The 27420-nt window shown below is 36.1% G+C and overlaps 1 protein-coding gene across 1 annotated transcript; it reads left to right on the top strand.

The window, feature by feature from the left end:
• The first annotated feature begins 2377 nt into the window (after positions 1-2377).
• Positions 2378-23219, top strand: tmlhe (trimethyllysine hydroxylase, epsilon). The gene is made up of 8 exons (XM_051878583.1): positions 2378-2879; positions 3017-3161; positions 6233-6409; positions 11995-12274; positions 16826-16945; positions 19713-19949; positions 21416-21554; positions 22049-23219. The coding sequence occupies exons 2-8, from the start codon at positions 3023-3025 to the stop codon at positions 22178-22180; spliced, it is 1224 nt and encodes a 407-aa protein (XP_051734543.1). The 5' UTR covers positions 2378-2879; positions 3017-3022; the 3' UTR covers positions 22181-23219.
• Positions 23220-27420: the final 4201 nt, after the last annotated feature.

The raw sequence follows: 27420 nt of genomic DNA, 5'->3' as shown, positions 1-27420 counted from the left end.
CGGGACTAATTATGAAATCACAGCTAGAAAAAATAATTGACTTTATATTTTTCATATATTTAAAAATAAAATTATTTTTCAAAATTATTATTTTTTTTTTTACATCTGACCTTTGACCTTTTTCTAGGGTACTGTCATTTATGACTGACTTTTTCCTATTAAATTATTTTTGGCAAATTGTCTGAAATGTCACAACACATTCAAATTCATTTTCACTATCTGAAAAGTAGTGAAAAGCTCTTGGTGTTTCAAAAAACATTAAAAAGCTTTATTCTCCTCATTTCCCCCTACACTTATTGTCGTTCGGACCCCACACATTTACAAAGCTATTGGGAAAAAAAAACTATACATTTTTTTTTAATACAAATGATACATCATTTTTTTATTTACTTCTCAACTATACATTTATGCTGTGTTTTGGGGGATATATGGTAGTTTTTTACCTATTTACTACAAAATGACTGAACTACACGATTAGCATGCATATGAAATATTGCATTTTTCTGAAAAAAATACTTTAATGATCATTTAAATAAAATATAAGTTGTTTCTAGATATTGATTTAGGTGTTGGAGGCAGAATTCTGCCATATGTTGGTTAGATTTTTTAAATATATATATATATATATAGATAGAAACTATTTGATGATATATGTCCAGCAGAGGGCCATAGAGATCCATTCATTTTTCTGATTTTTCTGGATTCGGCCAACTGATCATAGTTCAAGTTTTTTTGATGGAAATATATATTTAAACACTCTGGCCCAGTTTCATAGACAGGGCTTAGACTAAGCCAGGATTAGGCATTAGTTCAATTAGGATATTTAAGTATCTTTTTATAAATGTACCCTAGAAAAAAACTTTACATCTTGAGACAAAACAATGGCACTGACATATTTTAAGACATATCAGTGCAAGTTGCTTTCAGTTAAAACAGATCAAAAGGTTGTTTTTAGTCTAGCTTAAGCCTTGTCTGTGAAACTGGGGGTAAAATACATTAAAATAAGTATTTTTGCGAAAGATTAGAATTTGTTTTTGCTGTTTGGGGACTTATGGAATGTGTTTCTTTGCAGTAATGCCATATATTTTTGCAAAAATATAATTAAAACAACACTAAAAAAATCCTTAAAACTCAGATTAGATTTACAAAATATTTATTTCAATAAACCAAAAAACAAAAACCAAAAAAAAAAAAACCCATTAACTTTAGAATAAGAAATTATTTAAAAAATATGTAAATACAACCAACAGCAATAAGCAGAAATGAACAGAAGTTGTGTATTTGTGTGTGCACATGTGTATGCGAAAGTGTTTGTGTGTGTGTTACATCTGACCCCTTCATTTTTTTCTGCATTTGTGGCTGATTTTGTTTGCCAAATTCTATATAAATTCTCTATGTGGCAGGCCCACCTCTCTGTGTGTGTGTGTGTGTGTGTGTGTGTGTGTGTGTGTGTGAGCATATCTGTTCTAAATTGCATTTGTGCTCTAGTACCGGACCTTCATTTCTGTGCTGAGATTTATTTGATTAAAAAATGAATAATAAAAAACTCTTATATTTTCACCTTTCCCATTCATTTCCATTGTGGGGTCCATTCAGACCCAGAAGACAATGAGTGTGACAGACCCCAAAGAGAATATGAAGGCTAACATTCCATTTCATCTTGTGCTACTATTTCATTCTGAACTCACATGTGAAAATGTCAAAAACTTGACATAAATTCAGATGCAACTTCTCTGCCTGGAAACCGTCTTTAGTGTTTCAAACAACATTAAAAACATTGTTTATTTCTTGAAGTTCCAAATCAATGATTGTAGCACAAGTGAAAATCAGCAAGATTTTTTTTTTCCTCACACGTAACTCCATTTTGACCTGTTTAGTCATCATTTTTGGAGCATCACTGCTTGTCAGTGTAGTGAGGCCAACAGGCAGTGGTTGTAGTATAGATCACATCTTCCAGACTGGCATAGGATAATGTACCATGACCTCATTTTCTGATGCACTGTCGTCACTATCATCAATACTTTCTGGAAAAGGCACAGCTTTTCCTCTCTGTCTTCTATAAAACCTACTAACATCAACCTAAAACACAGGAAAAAGGCTAATTATACTGCCTGCCAGTAATGCAGCTACACAGAAAATATCTATCCCCTAAAAGAACTGTCATTTATTTTTTGGTCTTTGAGTTATTGTTTTTACAAAATGTGCATTAAAAAAGACCAAAAACTTATTTGTATGTACAATGATATTTTTTTTAAAAAAATGGAATTTTAAAATGAACTCTCATGACAGCATGTGACTAACATGTGCTAATGTCTTCACTTCCTTATTGCCAAAAAAAGTCAAGCACATGGCATTAATTTTATTGGCTGAAGGGGATGCCATATGATATTACTAAAATGTTTTGTTTTTGGTTGAACATTATTATTGTATTTTAAACGCAATTTTCTTCGCGTCATTTATAAACGACGATGTCCCATAGTTAAGGAAGCGTCGCGTTATTTAAAGGGGACGTTCACGCGTCATTAAGTAACAAAAAAATGGGTGTGTGTACAGGATGCTGCTGATAACCTTCTGCTGAAGGCTTAACTTGTTAATATTTATTATGTGATGGTGAAGCAGATCTGTAAAACCTCCAATGGTACAGCTCTGACTCATGAATATTGAAAAGCAAGCCTTCAACATAGTAGAATTGGAGGATTTAAGCGCTTGCGTGTACACTTCTTGAACGCACGTACGGACGGACACAATGGCGGGAATGAAGCTCAAGTTTAATGATTAATGTTAACGATTATATATGACGGCTCTTTAAGAAATAGCCGTGAATTGAAGTTCACACCGAAGCTTCACAAAGAGCTTGAAGTGCCGGATCCATCTCGCATGTGAGTCGACTCATGCAGACATTAATACACGATATTACATTATAACTATATGTATTGTTATCCGAATAAAACGGGTGAGGGTATTGTTGACTGCATTTGTTGCTGACTAATACATTATGTGCACGTGCGTTTTGCAGGCCACCATGCCCTTAATGCGAATGTTGAACAGACTGAGTGGATATGTTCACTGGAAACAAGGTTTGGAGTGTTTGGGAGCCAGATTACAGCACACTGCTGCCCATTCATCTGCATGCAACTATCAGCTGCTGCCTGACTGCTTAGGTGAGGAGTTGCTTTCAAAACAGCTGCATTTTTATGCACGGTTATTGACAAATTTGAAATAAGCAACACTTTACAATAAGGTTTAATTTCTTAACATAAGATAACTGCATTGAACTAACAATGAAAAACACTTTTCAAAGCATTTGTGCGTTGAAGTCCTCCTGGGAAGTTCGTATTTACGAGTTGGGAAGTCGAGTTTACAACGTCAGGTGCGTTCAAGTCACTTTCGTCGGAGTAAATGATAACTACACAAAAATACAGCAAGGTTTTTAGAAGAACAAAGAATGTGTGTTTTCCTTTTTAGTGTTTTTAATTAATTCATGAAGCCACTGTAAACTTTATCGTTACATATTAGGCTATATTACGATGCTATTATATTTTGTGCTAGTGGAATTAGCTTATTTTGTTGTAAATAAAAAAGGCTGACAATGTCACTGCTAAATACCTATAAATATCGTTTTATTTCGCCTTGTTTCTCACTGACATACCCCAACTCGTAAAGATCGGAGCTTAAAGAAAATCCCGAGCTTCCCACTCGTATTTACGACTTTGTGGTGGCGTTCATGTGCGTTCAACTCGTAAATAAGATCTTTTCGACATGACTTGATAATGATAAATGTTAATTTCAACATTCACAAAAGACATGAACATGAACTAGCAATGAACATTTGTATTTTTAACGTTAACAAAGATGAATAAATGCTGTAACACATCATGTTTTGCTCATTGTTAGTTAGTGATAGTTAATGCGCAAAGTTAACTAATGGGATCTTATTGTAGAGTGTTACCTTGAACTGCCAAGCATCTAGAAGGATAATTTTGTATCTCAACTAAATAATCAGATACAGAAAGTAATATTTCATTATTCACTAGTGTTTTTTTTTTATTATTATTTATTGGCTGATAAAGATATCTTTAGAATAGGCCAATGGCCACCATAATGTTGATTTATGTAATACAATTTAATGGTAGCAAACAAATATGTTTGAATTTAATATTTATTTTGTTTTACACATTATCTGAAATTCACTAAAAATGTTGATTAATCAGCCAGGCTGATATATAAGCCTATCAATACTATATCTACATTATTTACACTGATATCTGTGTTGCATCGAGATAGAATTTGTTGAACATCATACATTAAAGGGGACCTATAATGCCCCTTTTACAAGATGTAATATAAGTCTCTGGTGTCCCCAGAATGTGTCTGTGATGTTTCAGCTCAAAATACCCCACAGATCATTTATTATAGCTTGTCAAATTTGCCCCATTTGGGGGTGAGCAAAAACACACCCCTTTAAATAGTGTGTGTCCCTTTAAATGCAAATGAGAGGGCGGAGCTTTAACAGCTTGCACTTCGGTTGCTCAACAACAACAAAGCTGGAGAATCTCACGCAGCCAAAATGAGGATTTTCAGTAACGGTGTTCAACCTTACATTGTTCAAACCGGAGTCGACACTGATGGAGAGACTCAGGAAGAAGTTACAACTTTTAGAATGAAACTGGACGTTTCTGAATGGTTAGTGGATAAATTTATGAGTTGATTCAACTCATCCACTAGCATGTGCCGTCATGTTAATCTTTTGTGCAAATCCAGTGTTGAATTGACCCTCGTTTGTGAAGCAGTCCGGCGTAAAATGACGGCATGTCAACAACACTCTACTACAACAACTCTTCCTCTTCTCTAAAGCAGCCCAACATGGCCTCACCCCCTTTGTTGTGTGTTCTCGGGGGTGGGGTTTATGTAAATTTTGGGGTTTGTGATGAAAAGTAAATAAACAAATAATCAAACATCCTTTTTTAAACAGACGTCCGGGTTTATTTTAGCTATTCCTTCAGTGAAACGACACAGTACAGCCTGTAAAACTATGAAATAAATATCAGTAAATAATGGTAACCTAAATAATAAGAAAGTTAAGTATTATTCTAAAAAAACATTTGTTTTTTATTTCCACACAAAGATGCGTCATATAGACTACCGCTCTGTGCTTCGAGAGGGATGAGGGACATGAGCAGGAAAGAGACCATCTCTCTTTAATAATATCTTCATGTTATCTTCTTTAATATTATCTGATGTTACAAGCAGCTGACACTTGTTGTAAAAGGTCTGAAGAGCGAGTTTTATCTTCAGACATTCAGGCTGTGTTTGATTTTGCGCTGCCAGAGAAAGCGAAAGTAAAAATCACTGGTGTTTGTGAAACGCGCTATACAAATAAACTTGACGCGCCTTATAAAGTCTAATAACAAGCACAAACTGTGTTAAATAGAGATTGACGTGCAAGCAAAAAGGTTTCTGTCCAGTGTTTTTTCTACTTTACCACAGTAAAGAATGCGAATATAAGGCCTAATTAAAAGCGAACCAAAGGAAGAAACGTTTATAATCTCCTGCGTGAGTGAAGATTTGGGAAAAGAAACAGAGATTCCATGTTCAGTGGAATAACTAATGAAATATTGTTAAATTCTCTGCTAATCGGGTGACCAGATCACGATTCACAAAACAGAATACAAAGCCGACAAAGCTTAAATGTGTGGACCTCTCTCATTCGGCCTGAACCAAAATGTTTCCATGGCTGCGATGTCACATTTAATTGCTAACCTATTATTTCTTCTGTAAACAAAGCTTTGTGCTTCACTCGTGTCATATTCACGTAAAATACTGCCACAGCCCTATCAGTGGGTACCGAATATACCCGGATAAATGTGAATTGAATTGAATTGAATTGGATACTTGGTACTCCCAGTACTACAGAAACGCTGGTATCGTCACATTTTCAAAATTTCCGTACCGACTTGGTACCGAAGTACCGGTACTTTTGACAACACTACTACCAGCTGTTTGTTGCAATTTCTGTAAAAGAAAATATCTCTCTTTGCATTGAACTTTGAGCGTCGTAACTTTGCAGATGTTGTTTATGCTCAAACAGCAACATTACACACTAACTAAAGTTAAAAAAGTGAAATCATAATCAACCACCCCTTTAAATTGCATGCTATCATAAATGGTAGTAAAAAAAAAAAAAAATGAACTGCTGTAAACAAGTGTAATTAATAGATATATATTTCTGCAGAGCTCAAGTATGGTGGTCTCGTAATGCACTTTGACTATGTTTGGCTGAGAGACCACTGCCGCTCAGCTTCATGCTACAACTCAAAAACCAACCAGCGAAACCTGGACACTGCCAGCATCGATCTGAACATCAGGCCTTCAAAGAGCAGAGTGGACGAACACAACCTCTTCTTGACATGTGAGTGCAGAACCATGCTTTAATCTGGCTGGAAAGTTTCAGCTGAAAATCAGAATCAATTAGTTGAAGTCTGTGCCCTGGAAACTGCCTCACAGGGATAGTTCACCAAATAAATGGACATTCTGTCTTTATTTACTCTCCCTCATGTTGTCAAGCTCCAAAAAGAGCTAAAAAACACTGTATAAGTAGCCCATATGGCTCATGTGCATACGATAGCTTTGTTATTCACTGATAATCTTATCCATGGTCAGATCTCCGATCAATTCACACCAGGGCTGATGTGATCTTTACTGACAAATATAGATTGCTTAAAGGCATAGTTCACCCAAAAATGAAAATTCTGTCATCATTTACTCACCCTCAAGTTGTTCCAGACCTGTATACATTTATTTGTTCTGCTGAACACAAAGGAAGATATTTGGAAGAATGTTTGTAACGCCCCCCATTGACTACCATAGTATTTTTTTTTTTTCCTACTATGGTAGTCAATGGGGGGGTGAGATCTGGGATTTTATTGTAAAGTGTTATCTTGAAATGTGTGGAACTGCCAGGCATCTAGAAGGATCATTTTTGTATCGCAACTAAACCAGATACAGAAAATAATATTTCAATTCAATATAGCTGCAAGCAGCAATTATCGGGGTTCAAGCGCTTTAAGGCCTTTAAGCACATGCGTAAAAAGGTATTTTATTTAGCAAGCATGTAACCATTTAGATTATAGGTGGAAAAGAACATTTACAGCCAATACAGGCAGTTTACCATAGGAAATATATGGTTTTTAAAGCTTTTTAACAGATATAGCGCCACAATCTTCATAAAAGTTGGCATGCTTCTTTAGAGTCATATGCTGCATGTGCTCACTTATTTTCATGAAGTTCCGAGTTTTCATTTAGGATTTATAGGCTTTTGAGTATATTTTGCCACACCCCTTTTCTAAATGACCCTGTTATAGCTATTCAAAGGGTAAAGTTCAACTTTTATTTTGATAATTATTGATCTAGAGAGTCCAGAGAATTGTACTCCACTGGTTTGGTTCCGATCAGGCGAAAAACCTAGGACTAGTTCGCAAACGTATATAGGTTTATTACATAATTGCAAATATTTAATGAGTGATTTGATTGACAGCTGTGGTTCTTGAGGCAAATTTGTTCAGTATGAGGAGATCTATCAAATTATATGAATACTGTGTGTATGTGTGAAACACCATGTGATTACAGGGGCATAAAATCTTGTTAGCACCATCTAGTGGCCGATTTCTTTCAAAATACTTACAGACCATTTAGGGCCATGAGTCGAACATGCCCACCGAGTTTTGCTCCGGTCGGCCTCCGTTAACCTTGTCTAATAGGCGCACAAATTTCATTGGCCAATGGCGGCCATGTTTTTTGAGATACGTCAATGTCCTCATAGACAATCATGAGCCCATACACATGTGACCCGAGTTTGGTGAAAATATCTAATTTCGTTCTTGAGTTATACTCATTTTAGTAAAAGTGGCACCGCCTACTTGCCCCTTAGTAACCGTGAATTGAAATTTTTACTTTTTTGATAATTATTGATATTCAGACTCCAGAGAATCTTTCTGCACTGGTTTGGTTCCGATTGGGTGAAAAACCTAAGACTAGTTCTCAAAAGTAGGTTTTGGACAAAATTCAAAATGGCGGAAATTTTTTCCAGGTGGAAATGAAATTGTTTTGTCCGTCTTGAGCCAAGGATTCCAGTGATAGAAGAGTTATGAACGATTTCGAACTTTTCATTGCTGTAACGCCCCCTATTGGCTGATTGAGGTTGGAGATCTGCTTGGTTACATTCTTTCAAATATCTTTCTTTTGTGTTCAACTAAATTTTGGAACAACATGAGGGTGAGTAAATGATGACAGAATTTTCATTTTTGGGTGAACTAACCCTTTAAATGTTTGTTGTTGTTGTTTTCTGGAGCTTGACAGACGTGTGAGCTGTTGTTGAAAAGAGAGTTTTCTGACTAGAATAGAGATTGGAACTCATTGTTGTTACACATTCATTTATTCCCTGTCCCTCATCTCCTGGTAAACATCCTGGTTTTCAAAACCAAACCAAACAAAATTGGATTGAAAATGTCACCTTTACATAGCGTGCACTGTTTTACGCAAGATTGCTTAATATTGGGATAGATAGGAAAATAAACCAACTTGAGCTGTGTCTTCAGATTTCCATCCTCTCCTCAGAGATTTGTGGTCTTGTTGTGCTAAGATAAGTTTAACACTCTTCCAAAACAAAGATGGATATCTCTTTCCTAAGTAAAGATAAGGCCCTGTGAGAAAGACAGACAGAACTTTGACTCTTACGAAACTCAGCAGACAGACCATATGTGAGATTTACTTTAAAGACAGCGTTGCATTATTACAGTCAGTTACATAGTAACCGCTTTCAACACTTTCTCATGACTTCTGTATCTGTGATACTTTGGTCCAAGATTGTCAATCAACTGGTTAAATGTTTAATGTGAAGATGATGCATTAACTTACCTAATACGATGTGAACTGCTAAGTACCCTGACATTAGCTTTTTGTCAGTGTTGTGAAGTTGAAGTAAAATCAAATCGGGCCCATTTTTACTTCCTTAATACGTTAATATTGTAGTAATATTACTGTGTACAATTCAGTTCACATTATACCACAGGAAAAAAAGGATTGTCTTCATAATCTTTCTTCAAAATTGCAATAACTTACTTTCCTTTTCGCCTGAGCCTTTATGTTTTTCAGCCATCACTTTGAACCACCTGTCGTGTAAAGACCACTTTTTCCGGACCCAGTCATAATCCCTATTTGGACAGTAATTGTTTCTCATTGGGACGTAAGGTATTTTCAGCAATTACAGGGGTTAGTTGGTGATTTTATTTCCATCCGAATCCAGAATGTCAGTGTTTTTCTCCCCTCCACCCGTGTAAAAATTCCCAGCCAAATTACCTACTGTTTTTTTGTCAAACACCAAGGTCGTGTGGTCATTTAATTACGACCTAATCCACATCTCAGTTTACAGAAGATCAATCCAAAAGTCATTTTGTAAATCCTTTTTGACCACTGCCAAGCAATGTGGTACACATTTACTTACATTTTAAAGATGGACACCTTCATTACTGAAATGCTGGAAAGTATTTACAAGAACAGTATTTCATCACTGCTCCACTTCGAGTGGGAGCTGTTAAGAAGAAAGAGAAGAAAAGCATTAAACATTTGAAATGGGTCATTATTATGACAGAAACTGGTATGCAATACAATTTTAAAATATATATTATATACAGTTATACACATTAAAAATATAAACTCAAGTAGCCTTGTCACATATACGCTGTTTGTTTTGACAATAAAATAAAATGTGATTTTGTAACATAATAATGTAATAAGGCTTATTTTTAATAACAGATATGAGATAAAATAACACAAAATAACTATATTGTGATGTCATTATCGTGAAATAAAATTTCTTATATCATGAAATAAGAATTTGGTCCTATCGCCCATCCCTAGTCTAGATTTCTCTGCTCATTTGCGTGGGTTTATTGTAAGCTGCCACTTCTGTAAACTCATCCAACCATTGCAGTCTGTCAGTCGTACTCTTATAGATGGTGTTCCCACTGACATGCATTATATGACTGACAGACCGCAACAGTTGGAGTTAAAAATCATCATTTGTGTTCTACTGAAGAAACAAAGTCACCTACATCTTGGATGCCCTGGGGGTAAGCAGATAAACATCAAATTTTCATTTTTGGGTGAACTATCCCTTTAAGATATGTTGATAAATCCAGCGTTAGCGTCAGTTCTGGCAGGTCACGTCAGTCAAGCTTGCATCAGCTGACTCCCAGGTGACTTGCGTCAACCTATAGGAATACGACGCCTATCACAGCATTAATATATAAGCTCCTCAGTATTATCAGCAGCTATCGCATTTCTCAGGAGCTAATTACCCTCCTCCATTCCCAGCTCCTCCTCTCTTCAGTCAGGATTTTGGCCTTATGATTCCTCTGAATCAGACTAATTCTTGAAATATGTGTACATTAAATTATTGATATTAATGATATCTGCATATGTTGGTTCTGTTCTGTTTACCCTAGGGGGGTTATTGCTGCTCTCCCTGCTCTTATCTATTCTAGGCTGCATGGATGCACAGAGAGTTCTTGCCCAGAACAGAACCGTACCGCCAATACAACTGCAATTATCAATCATATTTGACGATAGTGGTCCTGACAGAAATGTGTCTGCTTCTTTTGTCCATACAATGGAAGTCATTGGGCACCAATACTGTGTGGTTACTAACATTATTCAAAATCATATTTTGTATGTTCACAGGTTTTGAACGACATGAGAGGGAGTAAATGATGGGAGAATTTTGATTTTTGGGAGAACTATCCCTTTAAAGTCCCTAGTTAGAAAGTCAAAGCTAAAACCTCTGGCATTACAATCAATGTACTTATGACAAATATTATCTAGTTACATAGTATGTACAAGTTCATTGACTAATTTAAATGATTGTTTTTCAGTATGTTAGTAAGACAGTGTGTAAACTCAAAGGATAATGATTAAAATGTTAGGATAATGATTATTTTGCCATTTTTAAAGTCCATCCCTAGAGAGACGCAGGTAGTGGACAGCGACAGGTCTTTCGGTTTCTGGCTAATAATGTCTGTATTTTGCAGTCCTGTGTTGATTTAAAGTCTTTTGAAATCCATCTTAAAGGGTTGGTTCACCCAAAAATGAAAATTTTACTCACCCATAAGTTGTTCCAGACCTGTATGAGTTTCTTTCTTCTGTTGAACACAAAAGAAGATATTTTAAAGAATGTTGTTGTAATAATTAGGCCTGAGTGGAATTTATTTTTTTCCTACTATGGAAGTCAATGGCTACCGTCAACTGTTTGATTACCAACACTCTTCAAAATATCATCTTTTGTGTGTGTTTTTTTTTTTTTTTAGAACTATCCCTTTAAAAGCCTGGAATGATGAAGGCATAATTTTCTAATTTGCAGTCAGATACAATAAAAGTTAAGCTTAATTTTTGGAGAAAGCAGAAATGATGAGCTTGACATTTCATAAAAGCACTTAACATGAATCCCTCTGTGAAAGCCTGTGTATAATTTGTGTTGTAAAGCTGTTTAAATCATCATTTTTACAGTTACAGTTCAGGATTTATAGTGTTGTGTTGTAATGTGATGGTGATGAGGTTGTAAAATAAGATTTAACCTTACATAGGAAAGGTTAGTAAGCCATTTTTTTTTCCACAGTCGTGTTGTTGGCTATACTACTGAAACTGAGTATTTTAACATTTACAAATTGGTCCCATTCAGTTCTATTGTAAGTGCCTCGCTTTAACCCAGCTTTTTGCTTTTTTTTAAATGACAGATAGGAGCAAGTTGAAATTTATGTTTGTAGTAATCAACATTATGCCACAAATGATGTCAAGCTTAACTAATTTCTTTAAAGGTTCAGATACCCTGATGGACATATCACTGCACTAGTAACATTTTCCTTTGATAAACACTGATGAAATCTTGACTGATATGTTATCTTCTAATGAAGTCATTTCCCTGTTGTTTGTGATCGCCTCCAGGGCCAGATGGTCATGTCACACGGTACAACCTAGCATGGCTGGCCCAGAACAGCTATGAGGGCCAGAAGAAAAGTGCCATGCAACCTCGTATCCTGTGGAACGCAGATATCTACTCCAGTGCTAAGGTGCCCGCTGCCAGTTGGGACAAGTTCATGAGCTGCGACGAGGAGCTGAAGAACTTCCTCAACAACTTCCTGCTTTATGGAATTGCCTTTGTCGAAGGCGTCCCACCAACCCTAGAAGCTACAGAAACAGCGACTCAAAGAGTGAGCCTCATCAGGTCAGGCCTAGTGTTTTACTGTTCCAAAATGAGTCCATTAAATCCAGCAAATAGATCATCTGTCATCATTTATTTACCCTCATGTCATCCAACGCTTTTTCTTTTTTATTTTACTCATTTAAGACTGTGCTTACGAGAATACTCAACAAAGCATACTTTTGTGTGTTTTTGTCCAGTCAAGCAAGAGGACCAGGTGTTCTGACGATTTGTGCTAAGCGGCTTTCTGTGCGCATGAGTCGTGTGTGTGCCACAGAAAGGAGATTCACAGACAGCACGCCAGTATAGAATTAAGTTATTTTTTGCGTCTTATCGCATTTGAATGGTTTAATAGCACTTGAATAAATGATAGCGTGATCATATAATGTAACGCTAGCTAAAGGATGATGTTAATTGCGTTAAAAATATTTAACGCATTAAAATAAAAAAATTAATTGCATGCATTAATGCGTTAATTTTGACAGCACTACTTAAGACACAACCGACTGTGTTTACGAGAATACTTGCAGAGACAGGTATTTTGACATAATTTTGTGTGTATGTGTCCGTTCAACCACATGGAAATGAGAAAGAGGAATCAATTTGAGTACAGAATTGATGGTGAAATTTTGCAATTAATCCACGAAACACATGCGTGCCGAAGGATCACGAATCAAATACGATCCGTTTAACCCCTGCTAGATATAATACTGTTTACAGCGGCTCATGAAGCCTTGAGAGCTGAAACCCGAATATGATAAGGGGCGTTAAATTTCTAAGTGGTAGACCAAAGTACACATGATATGAAGGAAAAAAATAGTAGGCTAAATCATGTGCACGATTTACTAATTCTTTCGCTCGATTTATAAATTGTGCCCACAGTTTATAAATCAAGGGTACAAATGAGTAAATCGTGTGTACACTTTAGCAAATCGAGGGAACGAAATAGCAAATCAAAGGAATGAAATAGTAAATCGAGGGAACGAATTAGTAAATCATGTGCACGATTTAGCAAATCGAGGGAACAAAATTGTAAATTGAGGGAACAAATTAGTAAATCATGTGCATGATTTAGCAAATCGAGTGAACAAATAGTAAACTGAAGGAACGAATAAGTAAATCATTTGTACGATTTAGCAAATCGAGGGAACGAAATAGTAAATTGAGGGAACAAATTCGTAAATCATGTGCACGATTTAGCAAATCGAGGGAACGAAATAGTAAATTGAGGGAACGAATTAGTAAATTGTGCGCACGATTTAGCAAATCGAGAGAACGAAATAGCAAATTGAGGGAATGAAATAGTAAATCGAGGGAACTAATTAGTAAATCATGCACACGATTTAGCAAATCGAGGGAACGAAATAGCAAATCGAGAGAACGAAATAGTAAATCGAGGGAATGAAATAGTAAATTGTGCGCACGATTTAGCAAATCGAGAGAACGATTTAGCAAATTGAGGGAATGAAATAGTAAATTGAGGGAACAAATTAGTAAATCGAGGGAACGAATTAGTAAATCATGCAAACGATTTAGCAAATCGGGGGAACGAAATAGCAAATCGAGAGAAAGAAATAGTAAATCGAGGGAATGAAATAGTAAATCGAGGGAACGAATTAGTAAATTGTGTGCACAATTTAGCAAATTGAGGGAACGAAATAGCAAATTGAGGGAACGAAATAGTAAATCGAGGGAATGATATAGTAAATCGAGGGAACGAATTATTAAATCATGCACACTATTTAGCAAATCGAGGGAACGAAATAGCAAATCGAGAGAACGAATTAGTAAATCATGCGCACAATTGAGCAAATCGAGGGACCGAATTAGTAAATTGTATGCACAATTTAGCAAATTGAGAGAACGAAATAGCAAATTGAGGGAACGAAATAGCAAGTAAATTGAGGGAACGAAATAGTAAATCGAGGGAATGAAATAGTAAATTGTGCGCACGATTTAGCAAATCGAGAGAACGATTTAGCCAAATTGAGGGAATGAAATAGTAAATTGAGGGAACAAATTAGTAAATCGAGGGAACGAATTAGTAAATCATGCACACAATTTAGCAAATCGGGGGAACGAAATAGCAAATCGAGAGAAAGAAATAGTAAATCGAGGGAATGAAATAGTAAATCGAGGGAACGAATTAGTAAATTGTGTGCACAATTTAGCAAATTGAGGGAACGAAATAGCAAATTGAGGGAACGAAATAGTAAATCGAGGGAATGATATAGTAAATCGAGGGAACGAATTAGTAAATCATGCACACGATTTAGCAAATCGAGGGAACGAAATAGTAAATTGTATGCACAATTTAGCAAATTGAGAGAACGAAATAGCAAATTGAGGGAACGAAATAGTAAATTGAGGGAATGATATAGTAAATCGAGGGAACGAATTAGTAAATCATGCACACGATTTAGCAAATCGAGGGAACGAATTAGTAAATCGAGGGAACGAATTAGTAAATCATGCACACGATTTAGCAAATCGAGGGAACGAAATAGCAAATCGAGAGAACGAAATAGTAAATCGAGGGAATGATATAATAAATCGAGGGAACGAATTAGTAAATCATGCACACGATTTAGCAAATTGAAGGAATGAAATGGTAAATCGAAGGAACAAAATTAGTGATCAACCGATATTGATTTTTTTAGTACCAATAATTTGTGTGTTTATGTGGCCGATAACCGATATGCAGAACCGATATTTATTTACTGTTATACTTCTGTTTTTGACATGATTACAACACCACTGAACTGAACAAACCATTTTATTTATAACAATCACTTCCTCCTGCATAGAAAACAAAACAAATCTTATTTATACACCAATAAATAGAGGGGTCTGAAAGTTCAAAAAAATAAAAAAGTGCACTGTTACTAAACAGTTTTTGTTGAAAATTAGTTGTCTTTCATGTCAATTTTAATCTTCATATTACAAAAATAATTTTATTTATAAAAAGCATTGGCAGTAACACTAACAATAAGCAAAATAAATGTAGAATGTCTAATGTTTCAAATGGAGAAAATAAATTATAGACAGGAGTCATATCAACTTTGCAGAAATGTAATACTTCATTTTAAACTACAGTTTTAGTAGATTTATAAGCTGTTTAATAGGCTAAAGAGTGAAGAATAATTCGCTGGATAACATTAAATAACTGAATAATATTCTCTGGAATATTGGAATATAACAAACAAAACATCGTATTTTATTGCATTTCTCAACTGGTATGTTATATCAGAATTATTAATAATGTTTTTGTCGTTCTAGATTATGAAATATCTGCTGACAAAGCGCTGTTTATCTACGCATTTACACAGAACTATACTCAAACTGCAATCTCTCACAGAGATAATAAATAATCAATTTCCATAGAGCTGTGTTTACTTGGATGTTTATTAGCGAATTAATGGTTATATAGTAAATGTTTATATAATTACGGTGTTTTAAACAAGTGAATCTTGTTAAAAGTTACATGCGGTGGCCGTTTTAGAGCATATCCTGAGCATCAACCCGCTGAGTGAACAGCAAAATGCAGACGACTTCACGAGACTAATGATGAGCACAGACAACAGAGAGAGAATTCAATTCAGCGCTTTTATTTCCAACATGTGCTCATTCATGGCTGTATTATTTAATTCATGCAAAGTTACATCTTTATTGGGACAGGACTTGACGGATTATCTTACGTGGCTCAGTGAGCTTGTCTCTATTTCTTAGAGACAAGCTGCATAAACTAGCTACATTTCAGGCATTTATGTAACACATCTAATTTGTGGCTGTTATGTTAAATAAAGTTTACTAATTACAGCAAAGCAGGTAAGTATACTTTACCTGTGCACGCCATTGTCTCGTCTCCCCTCAGATGCGCTGTAATGGCGATCCTGCGCGCAATTCTCAAAACACCCACAAGTTGGCGCCGTTTATCTGTAAATCCGAAATTACAAAACCGATATCCGATTATGGTAAAATGCTTAAATATCGGGGAAAATATCGGTAAATCGATATATCGGTCGATCTCTAAACGAAATAGTAAATCGAGGGAATGAAATAGCAAATTGAGGGAACGAATTAATAAATCATGCACACGATTTAGCAAATCAAGGGAACAAAATAGCAAATCGAGGGAATGAAGCAAATCGAAGGAATGAAATAATAAATTGTGTGCATGATTTAGTAAATTGAGGGAACAATTCGTAAATCGTGTGCACAATTAAAAAAATTTTTTCTTGCATGTCATGTGCGGGGCTCCATATTGAAGAGACAGGAACTAAAACAGTGCGCTTCAGGCAGAGGGTGAAAAGAGGTGCTGCAGCAATTCACAGTATGAAAAAACTAATGTCTTTTTTGATCTTTAAATCATGTAAATGTATTCTAGCAGACCCCCCCTGAACTTTGTAAATATGCATAATATGGGTATTTTAGGTTCTCTCCATCCATTGTTAAACCGCCGGTCTAACAGAACGAAGTTCAGGACCACCAATCCCTTATCATTTTTAGTGTTACATTTAGACAAATATTTATTCTAATTATAATGACCTAATTGAGGCAATTCTTTGTTTCCAGAGAGACCATGTATGGGCGGATGTGGAACTTCACTTCAGATTTCTCGCGTGGAGATACAGCCTACACAAAGCTGGCTCTGGACCGCCACACCGACACGTCATACTTTCAAGAACCCTGCGGGTAAACGGGAAAATCAGAGTTGGCCTTTAATTAGGCACGAAAGGCTAAACACCTGTCTGTCAGATTGAGTTTCCTTAGTGCATGTTTAGTCGATCAGCAGGGAATCAAAGTCACATTCTCTCTGTTATATTATAAGAGCTTAGTGTAAACGATGACCACTGAAGTAACCTTAGATTGCAGTTAAGAGATTTCTTTACTGATGTTCACACTTTCATACTCAGTTATCGGTTTAATACTTACATGAATATTGAGACTACCAGTCTCTGAAGAATAAAGCCACAATATTATTGCAGCAGAAATAAACAGTATTTAATAGTAACTTAATATTTATCTTGATGTTTCATTTTCCATAAATCATTGACTTTATATGTAACCGCTATTCATGCAAGGTCTAACATTTGAGAGCAGTGGCAGCAGTGGTTTCTGATATTTGTTATAATAGCCTAAACACATGTAGTATTTAGTATTAGTACAAATGCAAAAACAAATTTATATATCTTAATAACAAAAAATACTAATTATATCCCATTACTCCTTTAATACATTAATAAAACAATAAAATTCCATATGAATATTCCACATTTCTGCCACAATATCATGTTTACAGTTAGTGTTACTGTAAATCATGGTAAATGTTGGTGATTTGTGGATTGAAAAGCCTTCTGACTGGATCTTTGTGGCACAATCTTTCTCCTGTGTTCTACATCAACAATATTTCTTCTGGATTTAAACTAGTTTAAATCATGAGACTTTAGTGGTTTGAATTGGAGAACATGGCTGAACTTTAACTCTTCTCACTGGATCTCACAGCGCTGGTTAGTGGTCACATGATCGAGATCGGTCAGCGAGTAAACGCACCTGCAGTAAAGTCCAGGGTATACTTAATATTCCATGTTATGCTTGTCTCATGCACAGTCGTTAAACCTTGCTCATGCGCTGTTGTATGCGTACCGTCTGCGCGGACACAAAAATTGGGCTACATGCAGACAGTGTACGCGGACCCTCCTGATCACAAAAATTACATCACATCGACAGTGTGTGGACTGTCATGGAACATGGATGGCTGAAATATACTTAACCTTAAAGGGTTAGTTCACCCAAAAATTAAATTTATCCCATTATTTACTCACCCTCGAGCCATCCTAGGTGTATATGTCTTTCTTCTTTCAGCCAAACAAAATTGGAGTTATTTTAAAAATATCCTGGCTTTTCAATGCTTTATAATTGGAGTGAATGGTACCTAAGAATTTGAAGCCCAAAAAAGTGCATCCATCCATCATAAGAGTAATCCATACGGCTTTAGGGGGTTGATAAAGGCCTTATAAAGTTTTAAATATGGATATTTTTCTTACAAAAACCCATCGCTTCACTTCAGAAGATCTTTATTAACCCCCTAGAGTCATATGGATTACTTTTATGATGGATGGATGCGCTTTTTTGGGCTTCAAAATCTCGGGCACCATTCACTCCCATTATAAAGCTTGGAAGAGCCAGGATATTTTTTAATATAACTCCGACTGTGTTTGGCTGAAAGAACAAAGTCATATACACCTGGGATGGCTTGAGGGTGAGTAAATCATGGGATAATTTTTGGTGAACTAACCCTTTAAGCTCACGCTGCACTGTATTTTGGGCTGAGCTGATAAATGGTCCGTGTGGCACGGCTCAAACAAATAGTGTTGTTTTGTTAAGCTTTTGTCGCGTTTATTGTTTAATGGTTCTCATAAACAACAGAAACAAACTGTAAAAAAAAGACAGACAACATGTTTCCACTCTCCAATTCCTTCCACTATAGAAAAATGTAGCCATATCCCAGAAATAACCACTGACATCTTGCATCAAATGCGTCATTTGGAGCCCAAGTCTGCGCAGTAGTGATACTGAGGTGGAGCCGTGGTATCAAGGTCCCGCCCACACTCCCGCTCCCACAGACTCATTCGCAAGCACAGCTGTCAATCATGATGGTACACGCTGTTTTTATAGCATCTAATAACTAACTAAAACCAAATTTATTGGAAAAACAAACACTAGAACACCAGTCATAGTGATAAGACCTACATTAAATGACAGGAACCATCTTTGGAAAAAAATTTATTGAAAATTTATTTTTAGTTTGGCTCGTGTCCCATTTGTTTACAAAGAGAAGGCGGGGTTTATGACCTATACAGCAGCCAGCCACCAGGGGGCGATCGAAATGCTTTGGCTTCACTTTGTGGCACACTTGAACAGAAATGACAGTGCTTATCAGTTTAACAAACTGGCAGTGGCACCAGTGCAGCCTGTAGCAAAATTTAGCCGCACCGGCAGGAAAAAAGGTCGCATAATGCAACAATTTAGTCACAGTCTAGAGCAGGGGTGTCCAACCCTGCTCCTGAAGAGCTACCGTCCTGCAGACTTCAGTTCCAACCCTGCTCCAGTACACCTTTCTGTAATTATCAAGCAACCCTGAACACCTTGATTAGCTGGTTCAGGTGTGTTTGATTGGGGTTGGAGCTGAAATCTGCAGGATGGTAGCCCTCCAGGGGCAGGGTTGGACACCCCTGGTCTAGAGTCCTTAAGTGGAAGTTAGAGGAAATATTAGACATGTACAGCAGATTATATATTATTCTAAAATACTCAAAACTACAACATTTTATTGTTTATCTATGATTTATTACAGACATTGCCTTTATGTTTAGGTGATCAGTTGTCAGAAATACTTATTTTATTTGAGTGTCATAAGTCAACTGTACATTGTAAGGTTTTATGCCTTATTTTGCTCCATAAGCATCCAGGTGTTTCACTGTCTGAGACATGAAGGTACGGGTGGCAGAACTCTGCTGGTGGACGGCTTCCACGCCGCTGACGCAGTCCTCCAGCGAACGCCCGAGAACTTCGAGCTGCTTTCCCATGTGCCAATCAAGCATGAGTACGTCGAGAACCTGAGTGAGCATCGCAACCACATGATCGGCATCGGCCCCGTGCTCAATGTTTATCCGTGGAACAACGAGGTTTACATGATTCGGTAAGACATGTTGTACTCTGTCTTCTTTGTAAATGCTTTCTTGACATGATATTTTTGTCAAGTCAAATTTATTTGTATAGCGCTTTTCATAATACACATTGTTTCAAAGCAGCTTCACATAAAATGATTTAATCATTACAATATCTTAATATCTTCATGACTTACAGTCGCATTCAGCAGATTAGCTTTTTTCAAATTATTTATTTCTTATTTAAACTTTTCATGATTTTATTATTAGCTTTTCATAAATTTATGAACTCCCTGCAGTTCCTTCCCAAACCCTAGTTAGGGAAACCTTGATGTAATGTAATAGTTCATGCTTTATTTTGTTGATAACAAAGAATGGATTTTTTTTTTTTTTTTTTTTCTCTTTGTATTTTTTTTATTAATAAGGTACAAGATTATATTATTCAAATCAATGTTATAAACAAGTTAGGTCAAAAGTAGACTAAAATTAATCAAAAAGTAGTCTGATTATATTACCTAAAAATTTTTTAATGTAAGTTTAGGTTACATTAAGATAATTGCGTTAACTACAATTTTCATCATCATTTGTATTTAATAAAGTATGGATACATTGATTTTTGTGAGTGTACTGTATGTATTTGGGTAAAGTAGGATGTACTATATTTCCAACTTTTACAGGGGTCATGAACTGCGTTGTTTTATTGTTTTATAATGTTTCCTGGGGTGCACTTATCTTAGTATGCTGTTTACATCAAAGTATTTCATAATTAAGGAAGTCATTTTTCCTACCCTGATTTTAGCCCTCTTATTTGAACGCTTTGTTTGAAGGGGCGTGTCTGCTGTGAGACTTCAGTGTAAACGCCCACTGCTTTGATTGGCTAACATCTTTGCCTATGAAATAGCTAAGTATTACTCTCTCGAAAACTTTTAGCACGTTTTTTACTATTACAGTTCTCAAGGTTAACTAACTGTGAAAAGTGTTGATTACAGCATTACATTTAGATCTTTGGCATTATATTTAGATTGTGTCATGAAAGGTTGCAGTGATGAACAGCCAATCACAGACATGTTGTTGAGCGCATGAAATAATAAATAAAACGGGAGTTTTGGTGCATGTCCAGAACTCAGTCGCTGATAAACACACATTCCAGGATCAGTCGTTCGCTGGGCCTGGTGTCAATAAAAGCTTTTATTGGACTTACAAGGAAGTTTTCAGTTCTGAAACTTACAGGATATTCTTATAGTACGACGACCTCTTATATATATCAAAAGCTCAAGGAAAAGTTGATTTCTCAATTCATGACCCCTTTAATATATTGCTGGGTGATAATGTAGTTGACATTTTTTGATGATTTTTAGGGTAGTTACAGTATGTTGTCAGTACATCAAGCTCTTAAGTGATCAAGGGAAATTTGATTCCTAATGATATTTAATAAACGCATAAAGCTTATGCTGCATTTCATAGAGTTTTGAAAGAGTTGTGTTCTCTTGTTTTGCAGGTATAATAACTATGACCGTTCTGTTATTAACACAGTCCCTCATGATGTGGTGCGGCGCTGGTACTCGGCTCACAGGCAGCTGAGCACAGAACTGAGGAGACCAGAGAATGAGCTGTGGGTCAAACTCAAACCAGGCAAGGTATGAACTACGTCTTAATCAATCAATCACCTAACACCTTAATCAATCCGCCTGAGCTCCAAATGAAATTTCGGGGTGGCGTAGATCATAAATAACTAGCTTAATGGGACATTTTTTAGCAATGTAAAGCTTTGAATCTGATTACTTTCAGTCAGATTCAAAAATACCTTGCGCACATGTGCAGTGGACTGGTGCGTATGTTTATGTACATCTAATGCACTGCTAGTCAGTGGAGAAGAGTCAATATTTGCTTTAAAAAAGGCCTTACTGAGATATAGTATTTGTTAGCTATGTCATCATAGCAAACACAGTAGCTTTCTCGAAGGCAGTTCAGGAATTTTGTTCAAAATATATGTTAATGCAGATGTAAATGAATATGTGAATTGAATGGCATCAATTAGGGAACATGTAAACAACTTTCAGAATCATATTGGATTTATTCATATTGATGCAAATCTGCGCATGTAAACACACCTACTGTTGTTTTCTCTAAGGTCCTGTTCATTGATAACTGGCGCGTTCTACATGGCAGAGAGTCGTTCACCGGCCTGAGGCAGCTGTGCGGCTGTTATCTGACGCGTGATGATGTGCTGAACACCGCTCGCTCTCTGGGGCTCCGCGCCTGAGGACAGCGCTACACCGTCATTCTGCAAAAACGAGTTTATAACTCAAGCGTTAGGATGGGAGAGGACACCTGATTTACAGCATACATCAGGATCACAACAGTGTTGCTCTTTGAAATTATTCACATAGCTCAAAATTTACTATTTTTTTTTTTTTGTAGTGGATGAAAATCCAAAATGCTTTCTTTCCACAGAAAACCAAATAGTAGTAATCAAAGGAGCTGTATGTAGCCTAATTATTTTGACTGAACAGCATAAAAATATGTTTGTAGAGATTTAGGAACTTCTCAGAAAAACAATGCTACAGCCAGTTATTCCACTTTTGAAATGTGATGTGCGTTCCATGTGGGAATGTCTGTTTTTGTTTTGGTCTGTGTGGTCCCGCCCACTGCCAATTTACCCAATAGTGTTTCAACACCCCGGGTTGCCAGTCGGCGGAAAACGCAGCGTATTGCAGCTATGGAAGCCAGTGGAAGAACTGGGTCAGAGATTGCAGATTCTACAAGACCTAAAAATCCTCTGAATCCATCTACAAAGTCTGTGACCAAAGACATTTTAAAACACAGATATGTTAGCTTGTCGCTTTTCATTGTCAATTGCTCTCGTTCCTGTTGCGTGTCCTTAATCTGGCAACCCGCGTGAGCGTCGAGTCTGAGGAGGAGCGGGCGAGAAAAACAACTCTGCAATATTTTGAAGTTGGACTGCAGTACCCATTTCAACCACTAGTTGTCAATATTTAATACTGCACAGAAGATCCTTAGTTTCACAAAAACGTCTGAATCATAGAAATGTCTTAAAATGTTTGTAAATACAGGGTATTCCTATGGGTTTGTGCCTTAACAGTGATATGAGAATGCATGTTTGAGATAATGGCAAAGATCTCACAAAGTTTAAATATATTCTGCAATAATCTAATTCATGTTATATGTATCTTTTAATTTGTAGCATTTTAACATCCTGTAGCCTATATAAAGTGATCTCAAATGAATGTACGCACAAAAATACCAATGTTACCTCTAGAAAATAAATTGAATTCCTTGCATTTTTGTCTTGTTGACTTTGTGGTCTCATTGGTTTTTGATTTATTGTCATTTTGGTTTAGTTTAGACAAGGCTGTAAACACTAAACAATGTACCTACTGTAAAAAGTAATACACTATATCTACTGAAATTGTGGCAACAGATTACAAGCAATATTATTAATTAAATTCAACAAATAATAATTGAGTCAAATTAATTCCTTAAAAGTCAACTATTTAAAATGAGTAACTGCAATTCGCACACAAAAATTAAGTAAAATTTAAACAAAAATATCTGAATATCAGACAGATGTCAAAGAATAATTAAGAACTCTTTTTTTTTTTATTGCGAACATTAAAGACTCTTGATGATAACGAGCAGAATCACTGAAGGAAAGAGAAACACAAGAACAACTATTTTCAGCCACAGCCTTAGATGAAATCAACTGAAAAGACATTAAATCTCTATTATTACAAACCAGACTGACTTTATTTCTGTCATTTGTCTACAGATCTTTTTGAGAATTAACAGAGGATAGATGTTGATTTTTTTTATTGAAAATATTTGGTCACCGTTATGGTGATCAGTGTTTCCTTTAGTTGAGCAGTTTAACTCTTTACTTTTTATGTCAGTTTGTGTTTTTTGTTGCAAAGAAATAATTTGTTGCAAAGAAAACTATAAACAAAGACGATCAGATTATAAAGTTTTAAGCATTGTAAAGAAAACTGATTGCTTAATCTTTTAACTGACCAAAAGTAGTTATTTGATATTGATAGATTTTCACCAATATTATTTTGTTGGCACAGATCAGACATTCTGAATTTTGATTTTTAAATACATTGTAGGATATTTTTGTTTAGATACACTGACATACAGAATCAAGAATCAGCATATGAATCTCAACAATTGTGACTTTATGCTGCAATGCATCCTGGGAGCCACCATAGTATAAAACTCATGACTCCCAGCATGCAATGCAGCATGAAGTATGTCATCATTGTTGAGAGTCATATGCTGATTCTGAATGTCTGTGTATTTAAAAAAAATTCTACAGTGTATTTAAAAATGAAAATTGAAGAATGTCTGATCTGTGCCCACAAAAAGTTTTATTGAAAATCTATTAATATCAAATAACTACTTTTGATGAGATTAGTCAATCATTTTTCTGTACAATAATTAAAACCTTTTCATCTGTTTTGGATCATGGTTTCCTTTCCAACAAATTGTGCTTTAGCAAACGCTGTTAGAAAAAACACAAACTGACATAAAAAGTAGAGTCAAACTGCCCAACTAAAGGAAACACTGATCACCATAATGGTGACAAAACATTTTCAATAGAATCAACATTTAAACCTCTGTTAATTCTTAAAAAGAACTATAGACGAATGACACAAATAAAGTCAGTCTGGGTAGTGTTTCCCAAAAGCATCGTAAACCTAAGTTGATCATAGCTCCATTTGTGGCAATGGTTCTACAATCAACTTACGATGCTTTTGGGAAACGCAGCCCTAGTTAGTAATAAGAGAGATTTAATGTCTTTTCAGTTGATTTAATCTAAGGCTGTGGCTGGAAGTCAGTTTTAGTTCTTGTGTTTCTCTTTCCTTCAGTGATTCTGCTCGTTATCATCAGGTGTCTTCAGTGCTGGCAATAAAAAAATAAAGAGTTCGTAATTATTCATCTATCTGTTATTCAGATATTTTTGTTTAAATTTCACTTAATTTTTGTGTGCTATTGCAGTTACTCATTTTAAATGGTTGACTTTTAAGGAATTAATTTGATTAATTCTAACTCGATTCTTATTTGTTGAATTTAATTAATAATATTGCTTGTAATCTGTTGTCACAATTTTATTGAGTAGATAGTGTATTACTTTTTACAGCAAGTTTACACAGTATGTGCAAGTAGTGGAAAAGTCAGTGCCGTTTACATTTTAATTTTAATAAGGTACATGTTCATTTATTATGGACGCATGGTTACACGTGGTTTGGCACTGCAAGGACGATCAGCTGTCCTTCAGTCTCTCTGTAACACTGTCTTAGGCGTCTTACATTACAAACATTGCAGTTTATAGCTCTGCAGGCCTCATGGCTCCTGCAGCAGGACTATCACATGTTCAGCAGGTGATCAGAGACCCTGGCCATCTTTCTTCTGGTGTTTTTCAGAGTCAGTAGAAAGTTTTAGTGTCCTTAGTTATTGAATCTCTGACCATAATTGTCTACCGCCTGTTAACTGTTAATGTCTTAAGGACAGATGCATGTGCAAAAATTGTTCATGGTTCATTAAACAAGCATTTTTGGATTTTACAAAATTATCTCTAATATACAGAATCCTGAAAAAGACATTTCTTTCTTTTTTCTTTCTTTTTTTTCTTTTTGCTGAGTTTATGTGACAAACATTTCAGACATCTTCGCTATTCATTAAACCATAGGCTAAATGAGTGAATTTAATTTGAATTCACCATGTTATTATGATGACATATCTTCAATTTAAAATATGAGCAATTAAATGTTTTTCATATTCATATAAGTCATAGAATACATTTCCCTTTCAGAAGCTCTGCCTTGTCTGTCATCAGTTATTCAACTAAATTGTCAAAACACAATTTTAAGAATGGTTGATGTGGTATTTTACATGAATGACCAATGCTGGGTAGATTGTACAAATTATAGTCCACTACTTGATGAAAACTGTAGTTAGTAACATAATCTATTACATCACAGATTTTATTTTTACAGGTGCTGGTCATATAATTAGAATATCATCAAAAATTTGATTTATTTCACTAATTCCATTCAAAAAGTGAAACTTGTATATTATATTCATTTATTACACACAGACTGATATATTTCAAATGTTTATTTCTTTTAATTTTGATGATTATAACTGACAACTAAGGAAAATACCAAATTCAGTATCTCAGAAAATTAGAATATTGTGAAAAGGTTCAATATTGAAGACACCTGGTGCCACACTCTAATCAGCTAATTAACTCAAAACACCTGCAAAGGCCTTTAAATGGTCTCTCAGTCTAGTTCTGTAGGCTACACAATCATGGGGAAGACTTCTGACTTGACAGTTGTCCAAAAGACGACCATTGACACCTTGCACAAGGAGGGCAAGACACAAAAGGTCATTGCAAAAGAGGCTGGCTGTTCACAGAGCTCTGTGTCCAAGCACATTAATAGAGAGGCGAAGGGAAGGAAAAGATGTGGTAGAAAAAAGTGTACAAGCAATAGGGATAACCGCACCCTGGAGAGGATTGTGAAACAAAACCCATTCAAAAATGTGGGGGAGATTCACAAAGAGTGGACTGCAGCTGGAGTCAGTGCTTCAAGAACCACTACGCACAGACGTATGCAAGACATGGGTTTCAGCTGTCGCATTCCTTGTGTCAAGCCACTCTTGAACAACAGACAGCGTCAGAAGCGTCTCGCCTGGGCTAAAGACAAAACGGACTGGACTGCTGCTGAGTGGTCCAAAGTTATGTTCTCTGATGAAAGTAAATTTTGCATTTCTTTGGAAATCAGGGTCCCAGAGTCTGGAGGAAGAGAGGAGAGGCATACAATCCACGTTGCTTGAGGTCCAGTGTAAAGTTTCCACAGTCAGTGATGGTTTGGGGTGCCATGTCATCTGCTGGTGTTGGTCCACTGTGTTTTCTGAGGTCCAAGGTCAACGCAGCCGTATACCAGGAAGTTTTAGAGCACTTCATGCTTCCTGCTGCTGACCAACTTTATGGAGATGCAGATTTCATTTTCCAACAGGACTTGGCACCTGCACACAGTGCCAAAGCTACCAGTACCTGGTTTAAGGACCATGGTATCCCTGTTCTTAATTGGCCAGCAAACTCACCTGACCTTAACCCCATAGAAAATCTATGGGGTATTGTGAAGAGGAAGATGCGATATGCCAGACCCAACAATGCAGAAGAGCTGAAGGCCACTATCAGAGCAACCTGGGCTCTTATAACACCTGAGCAGTGCCACAGACTGATCGACTCCATGCCACGCCGCATTGCTGCAGTAATTCAGGCAAAAGGAGCCCCAACTAAGTATTGAGTGCTGTACATGCTCATACTTTTCATGTTCATACTTTTCAGTTGGCCAAGATTTCTAAAAATCCTTTCCTTGTATTGGTCTTAAGTAATATTCTAATTTTCTGAGATATTGAATTTGGGATTTTCCTTAGTTGTCAGTTATAATCATCAAAATTAAAAGAAATAAACAT

The sequence above is a fragment of the Ctenopharyngodon idella genome, chromosome 21 (assembly GCF_019924925.1).
Source record: "Ctenopharyngodon idella isolate HZGC_01 chromosome 21, HZGC01, whole genome shotgun sequence".
Classification (NCBI taxonomy): Eukaryota; Metazoa; Chordata; class Actinopteri; order Cypriniformes; family Xenocyprididae; genus Ctenopharyngodon; species Ctenopharyngodon idella.
Note: the sequence above shows the minus strand (reverse complement) of the source record. Positions and strands in the feature narration are given on the sequence as shown.